General features: G+C 36.7%; 1 protein-coding gene across 2 annotated transcripts in view; it reads left to right on the top strand.

Annotated features, from left to right (window-relative positions):
* Positions 1 to 27547, top strand: part of PRKG1 (protein kinase cGMP-dependent 1) — a 374618-nt gene that overhangs the window by 162781 nt on the left and 184290 nt on the right. For both annotated transcript variants that reach the window (XM_053451150.1, XM_053451149.1), the window contains exon 3: positions 20263 to 20376. In XM_053451150.1, coding sequence (XP_053307125.1) covers positions 20263 to 20376 — 114 coding nt within the window. The remainder of the gene's footprint in view (positions 1 to 20262; positions 20377 to 27547) is intronic.

Below are 27547 nucleotides of genomic sequence, written 5' to 3'. Positions count from 1 at the left end.
TCTGTGTTCGATAAATGCTTGAAATATTTCCGCAGAGGTTTCCTACTGCGATTACATCACACCCCTGGTATTTTTGCTAGAAAATAAAGTTTAAAGTAATCCAAAATTCCTTTTTGTGAGTTTCACGTTATATGGAAATCAGTGTAAAATCCATTTAATATTATGGAGTGCAAAGACGATAAAAAGCTGCCGTTTTGCTCCCAGTTGTACTGTGGGAAGTGCATGCCGCTGTCAAATCAGTGCTGGTTTACTGTAAATAGTTTTAACCATTTCAGTGACAGATGCTACTAACAGGGCCAATAGTTGAAATGAAGAAATCAGAGAAAAGGTTGGCTTGTTGTTTCTTTTGTGATGACAAATCAACCTGTGAAAAAAATTTTATTATGAAAAGTTAGTCTTGGGGAATTTATATATCTTTATTTTTGACAACATTTGAGAATAGAGACAGATACATATATATATACATTGTACTGAACAAGCAAATGTAGGGGATTTATTACTGATTAGAAATACCCTAAAACTTAAATACATAAATATCTAAAAAGATAAATAATAAACTAATCAAATTAATTCAATCAGATAAGTAAATTGATTCCTGATGTAAAAAAATATATATATATATAAATATATATATATATATATATATATACAATCCCACTTATATTAAATTCTAACTAAAGTCTAGTGACAAAATCAATGAATTGATACTCTCACTACCAGAATTTCTGTGTATGCGTAACTCATCTTTTCTCAATTTAATTAAAAACCAAATACATGCCAACATGCTTTTTTGTCTGACAGTTGTTGACAATGTAAGAACTGCAATGTGAAACAAGTAAACCGTGTCCACCAGATTATAAAATCCTTTCCAACAGACACCACGAATTATTGCACTCTTAATAGCAAATATATCTGCCAATGTATCAAGAAGTCACTACTGATAATTAAATATGTATTATTTATAAGACATATTTGTCATTTATTGACTGTATATTGCTTTTTTAATGGGAAAATACAATTCTAAAACCTTTGGCAAATCTAAATATGGTATTTAAAAATACATGTACAATGATATAGCTTTTATAGATACCTTAAAGAACCACGTGAGTACTCTAAAGTGTTTTCATCGAGATGAAATAAAATTTAAATCAATCACTTAATTTAGGAGAAGCAATGTCTCCTTTGTGGTCAACATTTTGCACCAGGAACTGCAAATAGGAGTCTTGTTACCCTCCGCCGTTTTACATTTTTTGGTCTACAATATTTATAAAGGCACAATATCATCACTCAAATATTAAGTACGTTAGGGGATTTTCATGAAATCTCAGATACAGTATCTCAAGGGTACTATAAATGAGTCGGAATAGAGATTTTTCTTTCCTCTGCTGTTTTCAAAGTTTGCCTTCATTTTCCAGGCATAAATAAACTTTATCAAATCTTTCTGTCCAGGGAGGAATTCATTGTTAAGTCAACATTTTTACAGCTGCACCTGCATTTTTAAGCCAATACCAATTATTAGGTTGTATCAAACTAAACTATATTTGCAGTCTTTTAGCTCCAAACCAATAGGGATGTTAGATGGATTATCCACCTTTGAGGACAGGTATATTTGATTAATTTAGCATATACTTTATCTGTATATGAAGACAAATGGATTGGTCTCCCATTGAAAGTGGAAGACAAAGGTCTGGGTAGAGGGTGGCCACATCGGCCATGTTTTCCAGGACACATCATTTTTACATATTGCTGACCAGCCCCTCCTTTGTTTCTATGTTTCTTTTGATTAAGATGTGTCAAAAACCATTATTCCGCAGCTGTGCAAACAAAAAAAAATGTTTTCAATTATCCTCACTCATTACTCAGCAGTAAAGTTTAATTAATTCCCCACTACCTTATAATAGAGTAAATTTGTATAGGTGCCCGTAGGTATTGAAATTCTTTGTGACATAAATAATTGGGGATTTGTGTTTTTCAAAGACAGATACATTGTAGCATTTTTCTTGCAGCGTTTGCAAATAAGCTCCATGTATTTTGTCAAAACTAAATGTATTATTTTTTTTATAAAGCACAGTATTATTTCAGAGGAGTGTTTTCTGTGCTGCTAGTATTTAATCTAATCATTAGCTGCTTCTGCGTCTGCATGGTGTATAATGTATTTCCTCTCAAGTTAAAGTAAATATGTGATTTCGTCTAGATCATTGCAACTAATGATATGTTTACGCGGATTATCTATTTTTTTTAAACCTTACTACATAATCCAGACACAACTGGGTATGTCTGGTATGGTGCAGCTGAACATGGCAGTGGCTTTCTGTATGTTATTGCCATACCTGATACCTTTTTTATATTCTCAGCCAAAGGCTACAGCATTTGAGCTGATTACTGGTCCTCAAGTTGACTGTTCAAGCCCTTGGGGGGGGGCAGTTTTTGCCCACTCCCTGACCAGATTCCACCTACTCCCAGATCCAAATCCTGGAGCTAGCCAAATCCCTAGGAACGGCTACCATGCTTATTTAATGTTACCAGTTCCCCATCCTGTCTTGAAGAAAGAGAGTCCCCACTTGGAAATTCCCAGATATGCTTAAAACATGCCCAATGGGACAGTTTCCAAATTTGCTGTGAGGTCCTTTTGCCTTCAAATAAAATAAACCAGACGTTTTCTAGTAGTTATTATACACAATGTGTTGGTTTGACAATACAGCTATATTAGCTATAAATGTGAGTTCAAAATGCCTTGTTCTACTGATGTTTTTTGTGTGTCGGAGAGTGTAAAATCCTGATCAAAGGAAATCATAAAACGGCACATGCAGGATATTGTTTTCATTGAGAATGATTCTTAAAGAGATGTTCTAACATAACAGGGATTCCAGATCAGGAAAGCATTTGAACGTAATAAATCTACGGCGTAGGAAAGAATGCAATTTCTTATGAAAACCTGGTGATAGCTCTATTAATGAAGACATGGTATGCATCTATTGGCCTTTTATTTTCTTGTTTAATCCGCACCGTTATCAACTATGGAAAAATACAATTTTTACTGCCTAATTTTGCATTGTGTTTTTTTCAACTTCTATCCAATACCAAGATAAATGACTCTAATAAATAGTCAAGGCATTCTTTGTTAAAATTTTAATACAGAATCTGGACTTTAATATAACATCTTATCACTTTTTGTTGATGTATTAGTGCAATCACAGTGGCAACTGAATGCTTGTAGCAATATGAAGGATTAATTTCCTCTCTTAATACCTGTGAGCCTCGTTCCCCTGCTGTTTTCTGATAAGGAAAACCAAAGCTGAATATAAGATAAATGCCAGAAGCACTTATGTGCTAGGAAACAGTGTCATTACATTTCTACAAACCACATACACCGTTATTTGGCTTCTACCTATCGATTTAATGTTAGGGGTGAGAAATCTTTCAAGTTCTTTCTTAAGATCTCCTGGGTACACAAATTCACTAGCAGAGTGTAAAAACACTTGAACTTTGTGTATAGTTATGTTTCAAAATTAGCAACGTCCAAAGCTCAAAGATTGGGCAGTGTGGATTTCTCATCTGTCGGCATGGTGCTTGGTTACGGGAATATGCGGGCTTTAGTTCAAAAGCTAAGAACCATGTTTTCCTAGTGAAGGAAATAATTGATAAAAAATGTCTTTCAACCTTAAAGCATTACCAAATCTATAGCATCCTTCTTTTGTGCCTTGAAATACTAGGAGGCAGTACTGTTCTCATTCCATAGTTCTTATTGATTTCCATTCAGTAAAACAAACATATGTTCTATTGTAAGAACGAATTAATTAAAATTAGCCTCTCCGATCATCTCCAGAAGTACACAGTACGGTTTATAAGATGCTGCGATCACGTAGATAAACTCATTGAAGATATGTTGTAAAGAAAAGAACTGAACAGACACTCCATAGAAATGGGAAAGGATCATCAGGGTTAAAAATTCAATTTCACCAGCAAAGACCAACAGATGTTTTGGGCAGATGAACAAAATGCATCTTGTTTCTCAGGCGGGTTTGAAAGAAAACATCCAAACAGCTCAAAATGTAGACAATCACCCATGTGGCAGAGGCCTTGTGGAAGGTTTGGAATTAAGAAGGATGGCGTGTGTGTTTCCATTGAAGATAAAGCCCAGTGCTTAACTTGCGTGGACTTGTTTACTTTGAACAACATTGAGAATGAACAAAATAATATTTGGCAAAAGAATTGACTTGTATGCAATGGGGAAGCTCTCAGTAGATTTTTTCAAAACAATGTAAGCTTATAGAACAGTTATATGTGGCCATGTATAATTTAATTCCGAGAAGCTTTTTCCATGGATAATGCATTATAGTGGATAGAACTATGGAAAAAACTTCAATAGTTTAAGGAAACTAATGTAGAGGGTTATTTAATCAAGTCGATAAACATGTTATTCTTTGACAAATATGGTGCTGCATTTTTCAATCAGACTGCCTTTGATAAGCCAGGAGTATCTCAAAAAGCTTTATATGAATTGGTGCATAGAATATTCTGCAAGTAGATATAATATTCCGTGGACACCATAGCTGTGTGACTATGTTATTATTTAAAAAAAAAAAACCTAAGTTCAAGAAAGTTATGGCATCTTGTCCCATTCTCTATGAACCCCTTTTTTTCTTCATCTATGTATTTACATTTGCTTTACGAATATTATGTTAGTGAAGAAATACCAAAGTCTCTCTCATAATGTTTCTCCTGTTAACCTGAGTGATTTGCCTGACATATTTTTGATTATAGTTATGCAAGCCATTTTATTTTTAATAACCTTTCTTGACATTATCTCTGTAGAACGCTGTAGTATAACAATGGGTGCGCCAACAGTTTATATAACCCAAAAAATGTATGGCTGAAAATATTCTGTAACCCTGTTCTGTGGTATATACTGTAGTTGGGACTGCATTCTTATTTAACAATGGATTCCACTACCTCACCAGATTCCACTATCCCCACCAAAAATTGTATTGGTTGCCTTCATGCTAATGGGATGTGCGTGGTAGATAGTTATACTGTACACCCTTTTTACTTGTATAACATTGTGCTTCTCACACGTGAATCTTCTTGTAAGAGCTCCCATATCTTTGCAGCTTACTGATGATCCAGCCCTCACTTGTCCTGACAGAAGTTTGTTCCCATGTGTGACTGCGTTTATCTACCACCATACCTCCAAACTGTCCCAGTTTTCACAGGACAGCCACAATTTCACAGGACAGCCACTGTCCAGCTGTTGTAGGCAGTGGGGGTTATGGGCCGGCTGGGGAGATCCTCTGATCGACCGAGCTCAGTGAGCAGGAAAGTCAATGGAGGTCTGTGATGTTTCCATTCTCTCAAGCATCACCTCAAGGTGGCTCTTTTGGAATGGCGGGCAGGTGGTCCTGTCCTGACTGTGCTCCCACAGCCCTACCTTCCTCTAGCCATACCTTCTCAACACAGTTGTCTCGATTTGGGCACCTGAAATGCTGGGGTATGTATTAGTGAGGCAAGCACTTTTTGCTTCAATTGAAGTAAATGTGGGGCATCGGTGCTCCATTATCAATTATTATAATCTATTGTTTTATATAATGCCATCATATTCCGTAGCACTGTACAATGGATAAACAGGACATAACAAGTAGTATATAACATAACAATTTGACTTACAGAAACAACAGATGAGGAGGGCCCTGCTCAAATGAACTTGCAATATACTAAGTGTTCTTAACAGAGGTTAATGCTGGTGAAATAGCCTGTAAAATTTTGTAAGATATGCATTTATATTATGTTTTACAATGACTATATCTTCTTTTTTCAATAAAAATATTCCATTTAATAATTCACCTATGATTTCATTTGATTAACATTGGGCCTATATGAGCATGGAATACCTGGAGATGAATTTGGTGTAATGAGCAATAAATTTAATGTAATTGCCCTTCGAATTGATGCTGTGCAAAGATAACAGGAAGCAATTTTCCAATTTACAGTAACAGCTGCTAAGTGGGATAAATGGGATATGACTGACGCATTTTAACTGAAATTTAGCATCAAACTACATACTTTTACTTGCAATCAGAATGAAGTTAAACAGCAAAACAAAACCGTAGTGCTAATTAAAGGAAATTGCTAGGCACCTTAGTAATCTATTCTAAGCAGCGGAAAAAAAGCACAAAAGGGAAGAAACTCAACAAAACGTCCCATTTTGTGCATCTTCTTGTTAGTGTTAAAGGATCCGAACTGCAGACTGAAGGATGAAATGTTTGTGGAATCAGTGTGCGGTCCGATGCCCGGACCTCCATCTTATACTGAGGTATGATTGGGGGGGAGCTTGCCCAGGCTCCATTAGAATGTCTACGATACGGACAATGAAGTTCAAGGTGTACTAAATGTGCTTTTTCCAAATGCAGCATTAGAAACCTCCCAGAATGAATTAAGTAATTAATGACATAGCATTTCAACATTTTTGTTGGGAATTCTTAATTGTCATCGACACAAAATATGCAGACAGTAATAAGCTGTTGCTATAGAAACTAAAAAGAACTTCCCTTAAGATCTCGGTGTACAAACAATACAAAACATTTGGGGTGAGAATAAAATGACACATCTGCTTGGTTTTAACTTGCTTAATCATATTAGGGAACACGATTAGCGTACTGTCTTAATGGAACAGCACCTTTAAATCCTGGCTACGAATGATGTGCATACAGGGTGATGACCAGATGGCCCCATTAACCAGGGGCACTTACAGAAAATGACTAACACATTAAAACCTAAAACCCAGTGCTACCCTGTATGATACATTGTTTCTAAGTACCCTCAGGTAAAGGAGCCATCTGACCACAGTATTCAAGCATAACTATACATTTAAGTAGCTGGTCGCAGCAATAAATGTTACATTTCTAAACTAATTAGATTTTTTGTGTTTTTTCATCTACTTTTTCACATTTACTAGCCGGTATAATGTTCTTTCATTTGCTCAATATATTATAATGAAGCATAGCTCTAATAAAACAAACCTTTCCACATTTATTATATATTTATTATTTTTAATTTATAATATTATATTATATATGTATGTGTATATATATATATATATATATATATATATATATATATATATATATATATATATATATATATAAAATGGCTGATTTGGCACATCTAGTCATTCCTTGATCTTGTCTTAGATTTAGGATAGCCATATGCCTATCCCATTTATGTTTAATTTCCCTCAATTTATTAACCTTGACCACTTCTCCTGAGAGGATGGGTATCATAATGTTCAACAGCACTATAAGTCACAATAACGTGTATAGAAACAGCAAATAATGTGTTTATACATTACATTGAATACATTAAAATACATTATTCTTTGAAAGCCTTTAGGCCTACAATTCTCATTGTGCTTAGGCTATTCCCTGTCTTTGAGGATTTAACATTTGGTCGGCCTTCAGTGTGTAATTTTTGATAATAACCTTTGGCTGACTTGGCATGATGGGGTGTATAGCTAAAAACTACTCAAAAGCCAGAAGCTGTCTTTCCTCTGCCTTTTACACACATAAGATTTTAAGATTACTTGAAGGTCAGAATGCAGAGCTGTTGTTAAATAAAGTCCACTGTAATTTAATTTTTAGTGTTCTTGCAGTGTATCCAATTCTTGTTTGTGCTCAGTGTCGTCTTGCTCCGAGCAAGGTAATTTTAGCAACTCTCCCTGGGAAATCATAGATCCTTGTATATGAAAAATCTTACTATATAGTTGTTACTTTATGCCAGACGAGAACCACTTAGACTTAAAAATATTATATTTTGTTCTGTGCAGCACAGTTATTATTGCTCACATCCATAATATTTTTTCCACAGCAGGTGTAGAGTGCTATTGGAAGGCTATATTTTTTGTCTCATTGGCCAAATGCGGTTGTCTGTTTACTTCCATGTTTATAAGACATTATGTGTACATAAGTTTATTGATAATGTTACACCTGAATAATTCTTGCAAGGGCAGAAGGGGACATACCATGACATTTTTGGACAATGCTGTGCTTCCAACTTTGTGGGGACAGTTTGGGGAAGACCCTTTTTTATTCCAGCAAGGTCTATAAAGACATGGTTGGATGAGTTTGGTGCGGAAGAACTTGACCGGCCACACAGAGCCCTGACCTCAATTTTTTTCAATGAACTGGAATGGAGATTGTGAGCCAGGCCTTCTCGTCCAACATCAGCGCCTAACCTCACAAATGCTCTACTGGGCGAATGGGCAAAACTTCCCACAGAAACTTCCCAGAAGAGTGGAAGCTGTTATAGCTGCAAAGGGGGGGACCAACGACATATGAGTGTCTATGTATTTAGAATGCAATTTCATAAAGATCTCTGTTGGTTTAATGGTCAGGTGTTCCAATACTTTTGTCCATATAGTGTATGATCTGGCATATGATCTATATATCATAGGGGCTATATATTAGGATAAGCTAATTAGGACTCTTCACCCCATAGACCTAACAGTTAGCATTTAACCACCTGTAGCTTCTATCTTCTGCTACGTATAATCATACGTTACTGACCTAGGTCTTCTCACATTTACATTAAATATAACGAATGTAATACTTTTTGAAGTGTTCTTTTTTAAAATGAAGAATAACAACAAAGGGTGCTACCTTGTTAAAAATAGCTAATAATGTGTCCCTGAATGGGGCATTGAAACAAAAGTGCTGTGAGTCAGGGTCCATTCCATTGAGCAGGGTCATGACCCAATGTATAGACTGTTATCTTATTACAGCTAAAACATTATTAATAGCGAATGGGCTTGGTCTCTTAGAAACTGAGATACATGGAAAATAATTAAGGATAGAATGAGCAGATGTTTGTATAGGAACCTCTTAACATCGAAACACAATTTTTATAATTTTAAAAGATAACAAATATACTTTATTATATATCACAACAAGTGATGATTGAGTCTAAAAAAAGCAGCCTTAATACATCAACTAATAAAAAAAGTAGAAAAAATTGCAGAATGATGGGGGCAAGTTGGAAGAGCAGCCAATCTTTGTCAGGGGGTTCCCTGAAAGGTGAAGAGTGTACTCATCTTCAATAAATATTGTTAAGCTAAAAATAGAAAAAAAAAAGTTTTATTTGAGAAACTATTACACATTTCTTTTAACTGTGAGACCCATTCATTGAACTTCAAATTGCTCTTTGTTTAAGCAAGTATAAGAAGGCAACCAATCAAATACTAACTAAAGTTAGTTCACATGTTGTAATATCCTGCACTGATTCACAATAGAGCTTCAGACAAGCTGAAAAGTTCAAATGAAACAATGTCTCTCAGCACCAACAAAGGTTTGGCTAATATGGGATTGTGTGGAACCTGATTTAATATCTTTAGGCCCTTTTCTTAATATTTTTTAAACTAGTTAGGAGCAAGAGGTTACATTTCTACTCAAGTCCCAATGAGGTTCATCTGGAGTTCTCATGTGTTGGCCTGCACCTGTATCCAGTAAACATATGATGGTTCTAAAGAACACTTTTCCTGTTAAAGCTTTCCAGTTACTCAAGGAATGAGAATATACTGTTTAGGTACAACACCAAAACCATGCCACCCCTAGAAGATGTTTTGAATCACTGCTTTACAACAGTCCAAGCTGGAAGTCACAATGATAGCTTTCCAACATACTTAATTATTTTAAGGTCTAACAGTGCCGGAGTTACAATCCGCCTCCATCATTATCACAGATTACTAAAAATAAAATCTGATTTTGTGTCTGTTAGGAAGCATATGAAGCCATATGGCACTCATCCTGTTTTTATTCTTTAACTGCCAGCTAGCTTCAGTCAAATCCAGAGTCCCATATTATGAAGGCCTTAATTTTAAAATAAAAAAAAGTTGAAAATGTATCTGAGACTATGACCGTACCTGGGAACTCTTCCTATATCTTTCCTATATCTCTGGGTCCCTTTCCACTTTCTCCAAGAACAAGAGTGGCATTTGGGCCGCCTACTATGGGAAGTTCTCAGAGTATAGCTGGCCAGGCCAGTACCGCATTGATCGAGAGACCTAGTGAAGAATATGCTATTATTTATCATGATTTATCAGTCAATTATGGTGGATAATAAGTTCTTTGAGCTCATGCAAGGAAAAACATATTCTTCGTCTTATACTCTCTCTATTCCTTATGACACCCTTATTATTAGTGTAGGTTCAAATGTCTATCCCTCTGTTTACTGCTCTGCACACTCATGCAAAGTAACATATAGCTTGCCCTCAGTAAAACCTCTGTAGTTTAGAAATCCTATTTTATACTGGAAAGTCTGGTGGTATCCATATGAATTTTAAATTCTGCAAGTGGAAAATTGTATTAAATCCCACTGTGACTTCTCGCAAGACAATACATATTTAATGCAGAGTCTTCTAGCTATGAGATTGAACATTTTAAGTGAAAGTGCGTGAAGGTTCCACTAAATCCTATTTCCAAGTGTACACTTTTCTGATATTGGGTCAGGTGGCTAAAGGGAAACTCCAAAAATATAAAAATGTGTGAACTATATGCCATCAGTATACAGTACATTGGCCTCAACCGATTCACATGTTCCTCATTATTTTTTATTGATCCCAGGCAAATTATACGCAAGCACAGTTTCACACTAAAGACAATGATTAAATACACCCAATACATGAACAATGTGTTTAACATTAAAAATCCATATTTAACCCTCTGTTGAACATAGAGTTACATTATACCAATGTACGTTTGGAGTCAGTCTCACTATTATCTATTTTAATATTATTTTAATATAATAAATGATCTGAGTACATATGACAAATGCCAGAGCTGAAGTTCATGCACTGATGCGTAAAATTAACAAAAAAAGCTGTCCCTAAAGGCATTTAATTGCAGAAAAAAATGTATAATGACACAAATCAGTAAACGGGTTTAGGATACACCAATTTACTGGCAGGTTTTTTTGTATTGTATTGGTAATAGAACTGAAGAATAAAATATGCAATGTACTCTGTCAAAATGCAAATATCTCCCATGTTTTTAAACCAGCAAGGGATATAAATTCTATTGCGCCCATATCTGTATCATAGCTTCCTGAAAGAACATTAACTCTGTTCTGGCAGGATCTAAAATAAAACCATTATATTAGTAAGTATGTGAAATAAAGCAATTCAAGATATTTTATTACAAATATAAATCATTCCTAATTTAGGAATCAGGAAATACCTTCTCAGCTAGAAACCAATACTGCACCATATGAAATAAAACTGTAATAAAAAGTGCTAAAATAGTAAGTTAAATTGCAAACCGTTTATAGAAAGCATGAAACATGGATTCTCATGTTAAATTGACAGGTCACTTTTATGAAACATTGGAGGTTATGTTTAGGAAGCGAATTTGTTTAAAAAGTAACCTTTTCACATACTTCCTAAGTGTCACTCTTTAGGAAAGACAGTCCCTTTTTTGGGAAGGAGTGTGATGCATTTCTAAGTTATATTGTACTACTTTTGTTGTAACATTAACTGACATTCTTCCCCCAAAAATCATCCCAGACCAAAAATGCTAATGAATAAATAACAAGTCTATACATTTTTCATAGAAAATCAAAAGTTCTCTTTTAACAGTGGAGTCACTGAAGTAAATATATAATATGTATTTTGAGGCTCAGTAGAATTGTATAGAAAATAAAAAATATATTCTTCTCGAATTGCTACTTGTAGTGTAACAAGGCTTTCATTTGAAAAGATTATCCCTACTTAAGTATAAAATTAAACACATTTGCAGAAAGCTGAAGATGGTAGTTAGAAAACCATCATGTATTAACCCAGCTATCACATAAAAAAGATCTGTTGATACATAAGGTCCTATTGGTAGAGTTTTTCCCAGTATACAGTGAAATTCTGTGCTACGAACAGGCCATGTGTCATATTCTGGCCTAGGCTGAGTAGGCCTCGAGCATCAGCCCCTTTGCTCCCTGTAGTGATCAGTGATCTCGCCAACTGGCCCATCAACACTATAGAGGTCTGTGCTGAGTCTATAGTTTACTTCCACCCAGCACCACCATCACAAATCTTGGTGCCCAGTACAAATGCAAAGCAAGGCCCACTGCCCTACCACATGCTGCTCCTGCCACCACGCTCGCAATGAGGAAACCAGATCTCAAAGGCTGCCATGGGGTAACCAAGCACCAAAGCCCAAAAAGGCTCTACTGGGCCCCAAAGTCTGCAAATAATCCATCTGGCTCCCAAACCCAGAAGATACCCAGACAGAAAGAGTGGAGAGAGTGGAAAGAAAGAACAATACACGTAAACTGCATATAACTGACATTTGAAGTCTGACATTTATTGTCTTCTGTGGGTGGACACACAATAACTATTCCCAAGAGATTGATGTTACCGCAGACCATTAGTTTTATACATTTTCTGTTTAGTTTAATAATTTTCTGTCCTGGGCTTTGTTTAAAAAGACATTAGCTCTAAGGGATCCATGTATAAAGTGGATATAGAGGCAAAAGAGGTGATTGTTGTTAATCTTATTTGTGTAGCATCAAGGCTTTTACAGGATTTTTGTTTTGCAGGTCGTATTTAATTGTATTTAATTTACTCCGTCAACATGCTCAGTTCTTGCTTGCTTGTTGTGGTCAAAGATATAGAAAGGGTGCATAGTGAGTGAATAAAAAAAGCACAGAGATAATTATGGCAGAAATGTTATCTAAACACTTTTCTTACCCTACTTCTTACCCTACTATCTGGTGCCATGCAAAAAACTGTTAAGGACCCAGCTTCCCAAATAAAAAAAGCCACAGATATTCTTTGGAAACTACCCACTGCTAGCTTCCCACACTTAATATTAATTGGTATGAATGTTTGGCACAAATCATATGATTTATTTAAACAACATTATTAAAATGATCAAAATATTTAATATTTATCAAAATATTAATTACCGTATTGGCTCGAATATAGGCCGCACTTTTTTCCCCCACTTTAAGTTTTTAAAGTGGGGGTGCGGCCTATATTCGGGCTCTAGCGCCCGACGCCCGGGACATGCAGTCCCGGGCGCCGGGCAGGCAGCGGGGTTAAGATACAGATCCCCCGCAGCGGTGCAGGGGACCTGCATCCTACTCCCCGATACGCTCAGACAGCCTCCCCTGCCGGCACTTCCCACGGGGGGGGGGGGTGCCGGCACGGGAGGTTATCTAAGCGCTTTACCTCTGCCCACCCCCGACTTACCGGAGCAGACTCCCGGGTGTCTTGCGGGGCCGGCGGGAGACATTTACGCAATACGCGCATGCAACTTCCGGTACCGGAAGTTGCATACGCGTATTGCGTAGATGTCCCTCGCCGGCCCCGCAAGACACCCGGGAGTCTGCTCCGGTAAGTCGAGGAGGGGGGGGCAGAGGAGGACAGCGACAGCGGCAGCGTATCGCGGGGAGGGAGGACAGCGGCAGCGGATCTCGGGGAGGGAGGACAGCGGCAGCGGATCTCGGGGAGGGAGGACAGCGGCAGCGTATCGCGGGGAGGGAGGACAGCGGCAGCGTATCGCGGGGAGGGAGGACAGCGGCAGCGTATCGCGGGGAGGGAGGACAGCGGCAGCGAATCGCGGGGAGGGAGGACAGCGGCAGCGAATCGCGGGGAGGGAGGACAGCGGCAGCGGATCTCGGGGAGGGAGGACAGCAGCAGCGTATCGCGGGGAGGGAGGACAGCGGCAGCGGATCGCGGGGAGGGAGGACAGCGGCAGCGTATCGCGGGGAGGGAGGACAGCAGCAGCGTATCGCGGGGAGGGAGGACAGCGGCAGCGTATCGCGGGGAGGGAGGACAGCGGCAGCGTATCGCGGGGAGGGAGGACAGCGGCAGCGGATCGCGGGGAGGGAGGACAGCGGCAGCGGATCGCGGGGAGGGAGGACAGCGGATCGCGGTGAGGGAGGACAGCGGCAGCGTATCTCGGGGAGGGAGGACAGCGGCAGCGTATCTCGGGGAGGGAGGACAGCGGCAGCGTATCTCGGGGAGGGAGGACAGTGGCAGCATATCTCGGGGAGGGAGGACAGTGGCAGCATATCTCGGGGGGGGGACAGAGTGGCAGCATGTTGTTTTTGGTGCTTTTTTAAAGAAAAAAAACTTTTTCTTTAAAAAAGCACCAAACTTTTAGGGTGCGGCCTATATACGGGGGCGGCCTATATCCGAGCCAATACGGTAGTATATTAGTATACAAGTTGATTTCCAAATATTACTGGAAATTGTTTCAATATAAAAAGTATTCAACATTTGATATCTTCTTCAACATTAAGATCTAAGAGTAAATCACTATTTTAATGTACACTGAAGGACTTTTCCATGGCAGGACAATGCTCTTGGTAATTGAATTTCTCTTTTACTTATTGAGAGATGTTCTATAACCACCTGGGCCTTACCCTTTAAAACCTTGGTCATCAATAAACACAATTAGGATACTGAAACATATTTTAAATCAATGTTGTAAAAGGCTTGAAAAATATCTTCATACTTAACTCAAGATGAATAATTTCCTCTTGCCCAGTGTGACGAGGTCTCAGGGGAAAGTCTTCTAACTGAGACATGTGTCCCTTCTAGTCCTGTGCCGTAAAGATCTTAGTAAAGCTTAGCTATAGAAACCGCACCTAGCATGTTTTTGCCACTTGATCACATTACTAAAACAGTGCTAAACAGTAACAATATCACAGTCAGATATAAAATATATTCGTGGATTCTAGTTGAAATAACTTGCCGGTATCCACTATATTCTTAATCCTCTCCCCGATAACCTTACATTTACACAAGATCACCATGGAAAGCGGCCAAATACAGTGACCCCATGTATAACTGTCTAATTCAGTTCACATATGTTCACCCACACTACATATAACCCCATACAAATACAAGACCTGTAACATGTCAATGACAAAAACTGACCTGATAGGTAATTTAACAGTAACAAACTCAAATGTGAAGGAATGAAGTTGAGAATGAGTACACTTTTTCACATGGCCAGATAGTAGCAATGTCAGGGACATCAAATAGATCTTACCATAGTCAATTAGAATTCTTACAAAGTATGGTCACATCCTTGTTGGTATGAAACAATATTTAATACAAGTCCATCCTGTCTGACCTGATAGATGTCTTAATTCTTTAAGCCCTAAGCAATTTCTTGTGATAACCCTTATTGCTCACTGTCGTCAGTATTTCCATTTTTACCCTTATAATATAAGGATTTTAATTTCCCTAAATGGGGCCTTCTAATAAATATAACAATAACCAATAAGGTTGTGCTGAAGGTTTAATGATTCATGACATTAATGTTATTATATTCTAGGCATTTTACAGTTGTTCTCATTAAAACAAAGGGCATACTTGTCAGACGGGGTTATTTCATTATCATTTGTACAGATGGTTCCACTGTTATGGCTTTCATTATTGACAGAGGTGATAGTGCTATGAGATAACTGATCATTTAGATGCAAAGGAATTACGTTTTTTATTTTTATCGTTTCGAAACTTTCAGGGAAGGTTTAGTTGACAGATATAATTATACATGGTTTGGTTTTCAGCAAAAAATATGTTTTTTCCTCCTCCTTTCGCTGCAGATGTTAAGTAAATTGTAGGCCCCGGTCTGTTCAGAACCACATATGAAATGTCGAATATGAGGGGATTTTATAAGCGTCCTTTTTGTCACCATGTACAATTGGATGAGATAATACACTTACTGTAATTATAAATAATGTGGCTAGGCTACATAGAGATTAATTTGATATTATTACCTTTTGATTTTTATACACCTAGGCACCAAAGACTGCAAGGGTTCCCTGAACACGTTATAAATAAAATGATACATTTATTCCTTAAAATACTTTCTAAGCAGGGCATAGGTGATAAGTGGGCATAGAGAGGCAGAATAAAGGCAGAAAATACTAAAAATATTGAAGTTGATATCAGCTTAGCTTATCGCCAAAGAGCCTCTGCCACCAAGGAGGCAAGCAGTGTTTTGGGCAAGTTCTCTTCTGTCTCACAGGCACTCTCGCTCTGTTTCAATAAAGAGGTCATTCAGTGTTAATTTGCTATCCTGCTGTATTGGTAATTAAATTATGCATAGTCTTCTAAGTCCATCTTTATTGCATTTCCTTGCTTACCTGATTCTTGTGATTTTGTTCTATTTATGGCAGTCTAATTTTAGAAGCGTCAATAACTCATTATGAGGGAATAGAACGATCATTGGCAGAATTCCATGGCGTTGAACAGTGGATGAGCACAGAGGAGAAGAAGTTGATCTGTCTGCGTTGATGTATGATGGATTTTAGTGGATTCCAGATTTGGTTACTCATGTCCAGATTTAGTTTGTGACACCAGAAGTTCAGTGATCTACAAATAATTATTGAGGGTACATCTGTGCAGATGTCTCCAGATCTATTCTTAAAGACCTGAGGAAGGGTTGTTTGCATCTAGTTTGAGAACACAGATATAGGTCCAGATATAATGCCAAACCCCAAGTTGAGAGCTCCTAGAACTAGAACTCAGGGGAGCTTCCAATTATACACTCCTCTAGGTGTTTTTGTACTTTTACCTTAAGCTAAGTCTTACAATTTATATTTCAGTAGCAGCCAAAAAAAAGTCTTGCCGAGTTTAAAAACTGTATTTCCCCAATTTGCAATTTAAGCATTTTTGAATTAAATCTATTTATCTTTTTATTTTTTAAAGTTATTTTGCAAATATCCTCTGAAAAATTCCCCTCGTACAATAAATCTACTGTTTGGACATTGTTCTATAAAACATTTTTCTTAACTCATTTTATTAGTAGTTTTTAAAAACATTCCCTTTTTTACAGTAAATGCCATTTATGTACATAAAGTGCTTGCACATTCTGCTTTTCTTTTGCTTATCTAGTATTCTAAAAGGATCATTTGGTTTGATCTGTGCAGTGGCGTCACTAGGGGGTGCGGCGAATGTGCACCATCAGCGGCGATGACACCTGAAGCTGCCGTTCTCTGGTGGACCTTTTTTCCCCTACATGCATGGAGATTTTTTTCTCCTTCACCATAATTGGAGGTTTAAGCTCTCGTGTAAGTGAGAGAGAGACAGTGATAGGACCAACACAGTGACATCTGCCCACTGGTACAGGAGGAGGTCGATTGGGGTGACACCATGGGTTACCGCACTGAGTGACAACAGCCCTAGTGATGTCACTGGATCTATGTCATCCCCTCATATTACATTACTCTAGATTTCAGCCACATGAATCTACAAGCAAAGATTAAGCTCAAACAGAATAGGAAGAAAGATGGGAATTAAATAATGACTTAAGGTCAATGTAATTTCGCCTCTTGTATATGGGATCCATGACTGAAATCTCAAAAAAGGGATTCTGATAAATAGTTCAGTTAACCACTTCCATGATTTTACACACTAGCTGCCTTCCTTTGGGATGTAGTATTTTTCTATGACACAGATAATTAGAGCTATCGGTTACTTTTAATCACATGTATTGTAATAAAGTGCAGAAGAAGTGATTCATGGAAAGATTTTTTATCTTCTGAAGCACAGATGGCTCTTTGAATCCTAAAAAAAAGACTCTTGTTGAAGAGCTGCTTCCTAGGGGCTCTGAGTTACCAATCACTGGTCAGGGGAGAAGTGTTCGCTCTCGCTTACTCTGCCTACTTCCTGTCTGCTTCCTGGCACACTCCTCCATACTCCTACCTACTTCCTGTCCCTTGAAGACTGGAGCTAACCCCACCTCTTAATGTTGCTAGCCCCACCTCTACTCATAATAAATAATTATGAGTAAAGGTAATAATTACAATTTTGATGGGCATACTGTAATTTTAATGTTTGGCCCTTAGGGTTTTGCTTCATCTGTGACCCCTTCAGTGTTGGTGGTTATGTCCATCGATTGTCTTGTAGGAATGGTGGCTATTTGATGTCATAGCACATCATTTCTGTGTAGCTATTTGAATTTATCTTAACCCGCTTTTCTTTATCGCAGATTTGAGAAGTCTCTAGTATTGATACCGTATAATATCACACACCTGTCTTCCCAGTTTCAGTAATAAATTTCAATTATTGGAGTTCTCTGTGTGTATGTGAAGGCCACAGCTTGAGTCTTGTTAACATTGAGCGAAATGTCGGACTGAATGGATATAGTTTATTCTAGACCTAATCTCTTATGTTAACAATGCAAATCAATTTATTTTAAATCATAGTACTCTCCTGAAATCATAATGTCAGCCCGACCTTCACTATAAAGTGGAACTGTTTAATTATAGAAGTCGAAGCATTGCATGGGTGTATAAAAAGATCTGGGACTACATTAAATACAAGTATCTCTGTATTCTATACAAAATATTCTGAAATAGTTTCTCAACATTCGTCTTTATTCACCTCACCCCAAGAGTGCATTTTAATATTTTTTCACGCAGAACAGTTGGGCAAATCAGTTTGTTATTATTTATTGGAGATGCGTATGCATTAATAAAGAGTTGGTATTCTGAAAACATATGCTATTGGGTGGTTAGTTGAAACTAGCTTTATGATGTTCTCCACTTGCTCACTGATGGCCTATGTTAACTCTGATACTGGCTGAACATACAGATCTCTATACTGTTTTTATAATAAAAGTAATGTTGTTCTTCAAATGCAACCCTTACATGGTTGTCCAATAAATACAGCAGACTCTTTGTAAAAGAAACTGCGTTATCCACCTGGCATTAGCCTGATGAAAATGAGCTATAATTTGAGACATATTTTCATATCTCCCAGTTGTCCTCATTTAAGGGGTACAGTATCAACTTTTCCGTATGGACTCCTCATGATACACTGAAACTGTGCTCTGGGATATGACACCAAATTCTGAACTTTTTCTTCAATGTGTTCTGAGATGATAAGGTAAATGAATGGTCCTACCCTGCACCTGCCTCTAGTCATGCCCCTGTCTGCAAGCTGACCAAACCACCACCAACCACTAACCATGTGCCCCCTAACCAAGATTTCTCCTGTTAGGCACCTGAAATGTTGTGGAGTATGCATTATAGGCTCTTGGGAGGCAGAGCCTATATGACTAATGTCAACTCTAGGGCTTCTGAACAATAGGGCATATGGTTCAACAACAACTGCAAATTTGCCTTTAGGCACTATTAATTTTCATAATGGATACTGATTTTATCTTCTGTCATTGTTTATAAAAGTGCATCAGAACTGCGCTGATGAAGCTGTCACTCTGTAGTGCAGTCATTTATAGTTTTCTTCTCAATTAACGCTTAGTTGACATTTTACAGACTTTGTAAAATGTTGAAAGCTCTTCTTAAAAGATATAGCACAGACAAGAGAACCCATGAGAACACCAATGCGCAAGGCCTGCAGATGCTCTGCCGAGCTGTTTATCTTTACGTAAATACCAATCAGCAGCATAGATGATGCTTATCCGTGGATTTTAATGATGATGCTAGGGATAGCACCAGGAGAACTGCTATATTCAACGTGACACATTGTAATAAAATGCAACAGTTCTGGGGTTATATAACCTTGTACAGCCTCATACATGTGCAGTATGCTTCTGAAAATGTGATGTCACTGAGGACTTCTGGTATAATGACAAATTATACTCAGATTCCCCATTACCATAGAAAAAAAGCCACATAAATAATAATAACCACTGTGCATCATCTTAACCTTTTGTGTGCACTCATTAAATGTGTGTAAAACATCTTGATGACTCTCAAAGGACCGAAGACAAGTTTTCATCTTATTAAAACTTGTGTTGCTTTAATCAATGGCAGGCCGTTTCTTTCTTAACTCTGTCCTACTAAGTATTAATACTTTCTTGACAATACATTTTGGTAAACTAATTATTGTAGCTGTTATTACCAGCTTTAAGTGCCACCCATAGCATGCCAGACTCTGATCTCAAAAAGCATTATTTAAAGAGAACCGGAGAAACTTATGATTTCAACTATTATAAATGCATATTTAAATAAGTAATCTAAATATATCCAATAATACATCTGCTGAGATGTAGCTTTTATGCTTTGATTGTCAATATGTAAAATTGTCTGGATGCCAATTTTGGGGTTATATATTTTAGTGCAATCTCCATAGCGACCAATTGATGACAGATAAGGACCATTCGACCCATCTAATTTTTTTTCCTGATGTAAAGAGTCAAAATGACTCGAAGCGAATTGAAATAATAGGTTTGTGTTACAAAATAGCCAGTGCTGTTTGTTATCGTACTAAATGCAACTATTTATATATCTTCTTTATAGATGGCAAGGTTGAAGTTACAAAAGAAAGTGTGAAGCTTTGCACCATGGGACCAGGGAAGGTGTTTGGAGAACTGGCGATTCTTTATAACTGCACTCGAACAGCTACCGTCAAAAGTAAGACTTGCTTTTTTTCATATTACTTGCACAGTTTGGTGTTTGTTTGTTTGTAAATAATTAATGCCTCCCCAATGTGGTGCGGAAACACATGTAATAATGCTTTGGTTGTTATTAAGCAGATGTATTGATTTAATTTAAAGAGTGTAAAAAATTGTCTTTAATTATACCGCTTCTGCTTATCTTATCTTATAGAGATGCAAAATTTAGCATGATGAATATTCATAAATATGTAATTGTACCATCTTGATGCAAAGTTTACACAGGCAAGTTTATGATATTTTGACCACAGGTTTAAATCTAAGTAGGGCTATCTTGAATGTCTGAAGACATATATTCTATAATTTAAATCATTTTATAAATCAGGGTACAGACATAGTCATCCAGCTACATGCCATTTTTGGATGACTAGACATATACAGTATATATATATATATATATATATCATCTATATATAATGCAGTATCTGATTACATATATTTAATAGGATCTTATGAGAGATTAGATCAGCAGTAAGATTTCATATTTTATTTATTTTTTAACTTTACAAATAAATAAAAAATAAACCACTTTTACCGTTCTAAGCACTTTTTATTATTGCGGCTGCCCTATGTGCTACCGCACTATTCCATAGGCACATCTGAAAAGCTTTTCAATTAAAAAAACAGATCATCGCTATGGGAGACAGCAAGGTTTTTTGTCAATTTAAGTTCATTGGATGCCTGTCTCTCTTCTGTCCTTACCTACAATATATATATACATACCATCTATCTTTCCATCATCCATCTGCTCAAAGATCTATCTATGATTGATCTGTCATCTATCATCTATCATCTGTCTATTTATCTATCTACTTAAAGGTCCATGATCTATCATCTGTTTATTTATCTATCTACTTAAAGATCTATATTAATCTATCTACTTAAAGCTGTATCATCTATCTATCGATCGATATATCTATCTACTTATAGATCTGTCTATCATCTATCTTACTATCTGATTATGTTTTCACTGAAATGACGAAGAGTCTTTATTTAATAATTTAGGTAGGAGCTGTGATATCAAAAAACCTAAATCAGAGTGGGGAAAATATCATAGTGAAGCAGTTAGCTGGTAAATAAAGCATTCATTTTCAGGCTCAGTTGAGATAGGATAAGGCTGTGTTAGAGGGGCTGTCAGAAGTTAAATGTATTGGCTCAGAAATAAAATATAGGTGGCCCCAAATCACAGTTCGCTGACCCAGAATAGAACAGATTGAAGAAACGAATGCAATTTGGGATTGTACTTGCTGTGCTTCGAAGGAACAATGAACTGAGCCAGTTTCAGATCTATTTTAGTACATGATATAGAAAGAGGTTCTGGAGAATTTGCAGGACCCCCTTGCCCTTACGAAAGGACCATGAGTGTGAGTGAGAGCCCCACATGCCCCTGTACAATGGTTGCCTTGCATATATAATAATTATTATGTTCATACACAATGACCAGTACCGCCACAACATCAGAAGATTCTAAAGCCCATTGTGTCCAGGACTTTTCCAAAAAAGTACTTGGGCATTAGAGGTACATGGACACATTGTAATAAGGTATAACTAATAAACAACCCCTCCATTCTTTATACAGATTCCATATTTCAGAATCAGAATTTCACAATGAGTTTCTCTAGAGGTCTTTTCAAATGTGATAATGAAATGAAAATGAATGTATTGTGTAATGTTTACATTAAAGCTAATTTTGTGCATTGGTTTTGAGTAATAGCAATACCATTAAACTTACAAACGTGTTTATATACTGCATAGAGATATTCTCCTTAAGACCCTTAAACACCCTAATCATTGCGAGTAAAGATTGACATAAAGTAGGTAGTAGATAATACATTTGCACTTTTTGGAAATAATTATCAGATAAAGCAATGGTTCTATTTTGAACAAGCAAGCAAAACATGGTTAAGAACTATGTGAAAGAAAACCAAAAACACAACATCCCGAAGACATAATGATTAAGCTCTGCAATAAATGAGCAAATTGTTGTTTTTTGTTTTTTTTTACAAAGAATGATATTCTTGCATCTTTTTACTGCCAGGCAACAAAACGGCATTATACACCCCCCCCCCAAAAAAAAAGAAAACCACATATATCTCAACTAAATAAATATATACTGGTGCCCAACAGAATCCATTTAAATTGTACTTGTCTGCTGTAGGCATAGCAGCTGTGCTAACAATAACCTGCATACTGTACTCGTTTTTTTAATAGCGCTATTATTGCAGACCTATATACAGCTTCTGGGTATGTTGTAAAGTTGTGTTCTAGCAAAAACGGGTAGGTGGATCGAGTCCCCTTATCATTTCAAATTAAGATAAAAAATAACTTAAAACTACATTTCCTTTCATTATATTTTTTGAGCAGATTGGTACCATATATTATGAGTTGCAGCTTTGATCGTCCTCACTTAATTCTTTGAATCAGATCACGGTCAATTGTTCAGCGGAAAATATTTCAGGTTCATAAATGAACTGGTTGTTGCTGGTGTTCTGTCACTGTCTACCTTTTACTGAGAACTAAATCGTTTTCACAAGCTTATTAGATAGAGAAGACATGTCTACACGCTTAGCATCTACAATGTGTTTTTAGTTAGTGTTTTGGGAATACATAGTAACATAGTAATTTAGGTTAAAAGGGACATAAGTCCATCAAGAAAAAAAAAACACTGTTCAGCCAGAAGAAGGCATTTAACAATATTTTGAATATATTGTGTGGGATTCAGCTTTTTAGGTTGTGCTTTATGGTGCTAGATGTGAAATGGATTCTCAATATTTCACTTAGTACTCAAAAAACTAGCCTTTAAAAAAATGATTTGAATGGGTAACCCCTATAGGATTTTTTACCTTCTTAGATGATCCACTTTGGAATCCTCTCTTATATGCAGATATATGCAGACCTCTACAACGCTCTAGATACAGAATAAAAGTGTTTCATCTTTTGGGGACAATACATTACGCACCTAAAGTTCCTTTATTTGCCTTGATCATGGCACTGGATAGAGGTCTTGGTCCGGTTTATCCAATAACACCACAACCCCTCCATCTTGCCCTCCCCAATAAGAGACAGACACCTACGTTGGATTAAGAAAGGCCAAAGCTTTTATTAGTAAGTAAAGCACTGTGTCACACAACTTTATCTCAAACTTCTACAATACTATATCCATGCAAGCAATATAACCTTCTCAAGTCGAGGTCTTTAACAAATAGTTTTAATCTAAAATCCTTAACGCTTGGGGGTTACCCGTACCCCAATATATTAATCCATAATCTTTCCAATAGGGGAACACCTTCAAAAACATTGCCACATACTCATCTTCCACAAGCCGTAAACTACACCAGCAAGTGGGATCAGTGCCACAGCCCACCCGCTTTTCCTTGGGACCCTGCATTTTCCTACTACAACAAGCTTTGCTAGCAGCAGACATTATCCTATTTCCCCTTTTTATGATTGTTTCAAAAATAAAATTAACCCTTTGGCATAAAAGTGGCACAATTTACTTTGTTAATTCAATGCAAGTGTTAACCAATGAATATTGGTCAAAAATATATTTTAAAAAGTTGAGTTAATTTCTTTAACTCAGCTGTACCTACCGCTAAATGTATATAACATGGTTAAAATAGTTCTTACTGCTAAACAGACATAATTATATAATAGCTTTACATGTGGATTAATTTCAATGAATTTAAAGGGCTCAGATTACATCACATATTCCGCTGGTATGTCCTCACGGTCACCTTTGAAAGTTCCTTGATGTGAATGTTTTTTACTGTGACTAATATATCATGCCGCTTTAATCTTCTGTGAAGCCTGATCTTCTCCGTGTCCCTCGAACGTAAATTAACAGACTCCAATTGATATTAAGAACATTCTCCTCTGTATCAGTGCTACGTCTTGTAAAAAAAAAAATATATATATATATCTATAACTGGGAAGATTACAACTGCTGAAGAATTTCCTGCCTGGAAAATTAATAATTCCGTCATGACTTTAAAGTATCTTGCTGTTTTCTATTGAAATTGTAATTCTGTTTTAGCAATAACAGTAATAATATTTGCTAAGAGTTTCTTGTAAATAAAAAAATTGTTTTGGTTGTTGAGAAATGTTTTCTTGTGAATCAATTATATCGGAGTAATTCATATTCCTATTGCAGACTGTGGCACCTCTTAAATGTTACACGCGTTTAAAGTAAATCTATTATAAACTGGTGCACACAACAGTTAAGCTGTCAAAGTCAGAGAAAAAAGATGAAAGGAACACCCTGGTGCCCCATACAGCCACACCAATGAAGAATACATTAAAGTATCTTAATATGCATTCTTTACCTTTAAGAGTTAAAAAATGCACTTACCTTTAGAAGAAGCTGCAGCTCCAGAGATCCAGTGCCCAACCCATTCTGTTATCCACCTTTCAGGTAGCCAATCCCTAGCAGAAAAGACCTCCCATTGTAGTCTGTGCATGCATGTTGGGTCTTCTGAGGTGAGCCAGCGTTGTAGATGGCTGGTTGTAGGCATACAGTCCTCATCAATATGAGAGCAAAGTGTAGAGGAGGTCCACCCAGTGGAGTAGAGCACCGTAATTATTTCCATTGACCTTCTATTTAATGTGTTCCGGTGAGTTGTTTCATTGTAAGCATACAGTGCATGCATTTTTTGCCCCGTGCTGATGTCACATCTGCTTCTGTGTGTGGAAGGAGGGCATTGCTTTCTTACCCTGAGGCATCTCGTACAGATGTCCATCTCGTCCTATTGAACATAAACTGCTTGCAAGCAAAGGAGCTGGGAAAGGGAAACAAAGGGGATTCTCTTTAATACTCCATGCATTTGGAATGGAAAAAACATTAACACCCAGCTATCATATGCATTGAAGCACATATTATGGTTGGAGTATTTCAAAATTGAAAGCAAAAGTGTAGGTGCTAAACATCTATGTTTAGTAAAATCATTTTCTAAAAGTTTAGAAAAAGTTTAGTAATTTCCTTTTGGGTTAATAATCATTTGTTTGCAATTCACAAAAAATCTATTTGAACAGGTTTCTTCTAGTTGTTCAATTACTTCTCATACTTCACAGTACATACATGAGTTTTTTGGAGCTGGCCTTAAAAAAAATCTTGATAGCATAGATTAGTTCTCATTTCAAAAATACACACCAGCAATTCTTTCCACCCTTAAATAGTAAGTCACGATACGTGAGGAAAAAAAGTCTGGTTTCATTTTAATCCTTGTGGATGTCCCAAAGTATTTAGAATGTATTCCATTTTCAAAAGGCATTTCAATTGAACACAAGAACTGTGCTGTAGGACACGCTAAAACTTTCAAATGACAGCAGTGTTTAAATTCATTGTTACCTGCAAACGATTGACAGCCTTCCTCCTATAAAGGAGTTTTGTCAGCTTTCGTATTACACATTTTTCACTGTCAGGAGGTGGAACATATTATCCTCAGAATGGCAATCATATCACAGGCTAATCATGAACAATAAAATCTATTTAACTATGTTCCTGTATATGTGTATATGTGTGTATATGTGTGTATATAATATAAAAGTGCTTTCCAGCAGAAAACCCAATTTAAATATTTAATGCTGGTGGTGCTAGGACAAAGCAAGACTACTGACATTTTGATGTGGGGCAGTATCTTCTTTGTACAAAGGTCATTGCATTGCCTAGAGAAATTAACCCCTTAATGACAAAGCCCGTACATGTACGGGCTCAAAAGGCATTGTTTTCAATGGGTTTAGGAACCGCCCATTGTCCTTAAGGGGTTAAAGACACGGGCAATTTATCATCCTCTATAACCCTTGTTGAAACAAATCTGTTTTCTCTTACTATATAGTTGATGTAATTTTTTTTGCACTTTTAAGGACACTAAACAGAAATCAAGTATAATAAGCAGTAGTAAAATCAAGACCTTATATAATTATGTATGTTTTAATATGTAAAGACAAATAATATAATAAGCAACAAAAAATAATCTGGGTATAAGACTATAGGTGGTCTTTGTTAAATTGACACTTTTACATGAAAGCACATGCTGGCTTTAATATAGTTGGTGTATTCCCAACTTTCTCAGCTCTCCTGAACCATCTCTGTCCAGTGACTATGGAGCCATTGAATAGGAAATGTTGAGATTTTAATCAATAACCATTCATTTAAATCAGAGCCATTTATGTATCTGATATTTCTAGATTTGCCGTCTCGTTAGAATCTGAGTCTAATTTTTCCTTAATAAATGAAACAGTCTCCCATCAGAAACAGTAGAGGCTAATACGGTGAGGGAATTTAAACTTGGATGAGCTATCTATAAAATACTCTTATTCAAAGACAAGACTAAGGACTGGTTAAAGTCTAAGGCTTTACATCAGGAAAAGATTTGGTGGGCTCAATAGTTCTTTCATGCTGTCAAATTCTATATGTATATGCTTATGTTTCTAGGACACTCATCAACACTGTAACTTACACTACAGACACATGGTCCAAGTCTACTGGTTGGATGAGATTTCAGTTTTGGTGGAAAATATTGTAAAAGGTTAGGTCCCGATAAATGTTCTTGTTGGACCATCTTGTGTGTTGAAAACAGTTTACAACTTAATTACATCATATTTATAATGTTTAATAATTTATAATTGTTGTTATAAATTATTTATTTCATAAATAAAGATTATGGATTGTATATTTACCATTAACTGCATGTGTTTGGACCTTATCAGTAACCAACAGACCTAAACAATATAATGTTGTAAATATTTATAAAACTTTGTCTGTAATTAAAAACTTTAGACATTTTCTTTGGTTTGCAAAGGTATATTTCCTACGACAATACATTCTTCTGTGTCACCGTTAAAAATAGACATTTTGCTTACGAGTGAAGTGCAATCACTGCCTGTATTGTGTTTAAAGAAGTCTCTTGATCTTTGAATTATCAACACTGTATCAAACACCATAGTTAAGCAAACACATGGAATAATGGAGTTCATGGGACCTTTAATACCTTTTACTGATAGGGTCTGCGGATAATACGGTATAGGTGGCTGACATTAAAGTTACCATCAAAATCTGGAATATGTGCCGCTAGCTCATTAATCTTTTAATGTCAGAATTAGTTTTTTTCTTTCCATGCATCTATATTTAGAAG

The sequence above is a fragment of the Spea bombifrons genome, chromosome 11 (assembly GCF_027358695.1).
Source record: "Spea bombifrons isolate aSpeBom1 chromosome 11, aSpeBom1.2.pri, whole genome shotgun sequence".
NCBI classification, from domain to species: Eukaryota; Metazoa; Chordata; class Amphibia; order Anura; family Pelobatidae; genus Spea; species Spea bombifrons.
The sequence above is the reverse complement of the archived record's forward strand: the minus strand, read 5'-3'. Positions and strand labels throughout refer to the sequence as shown.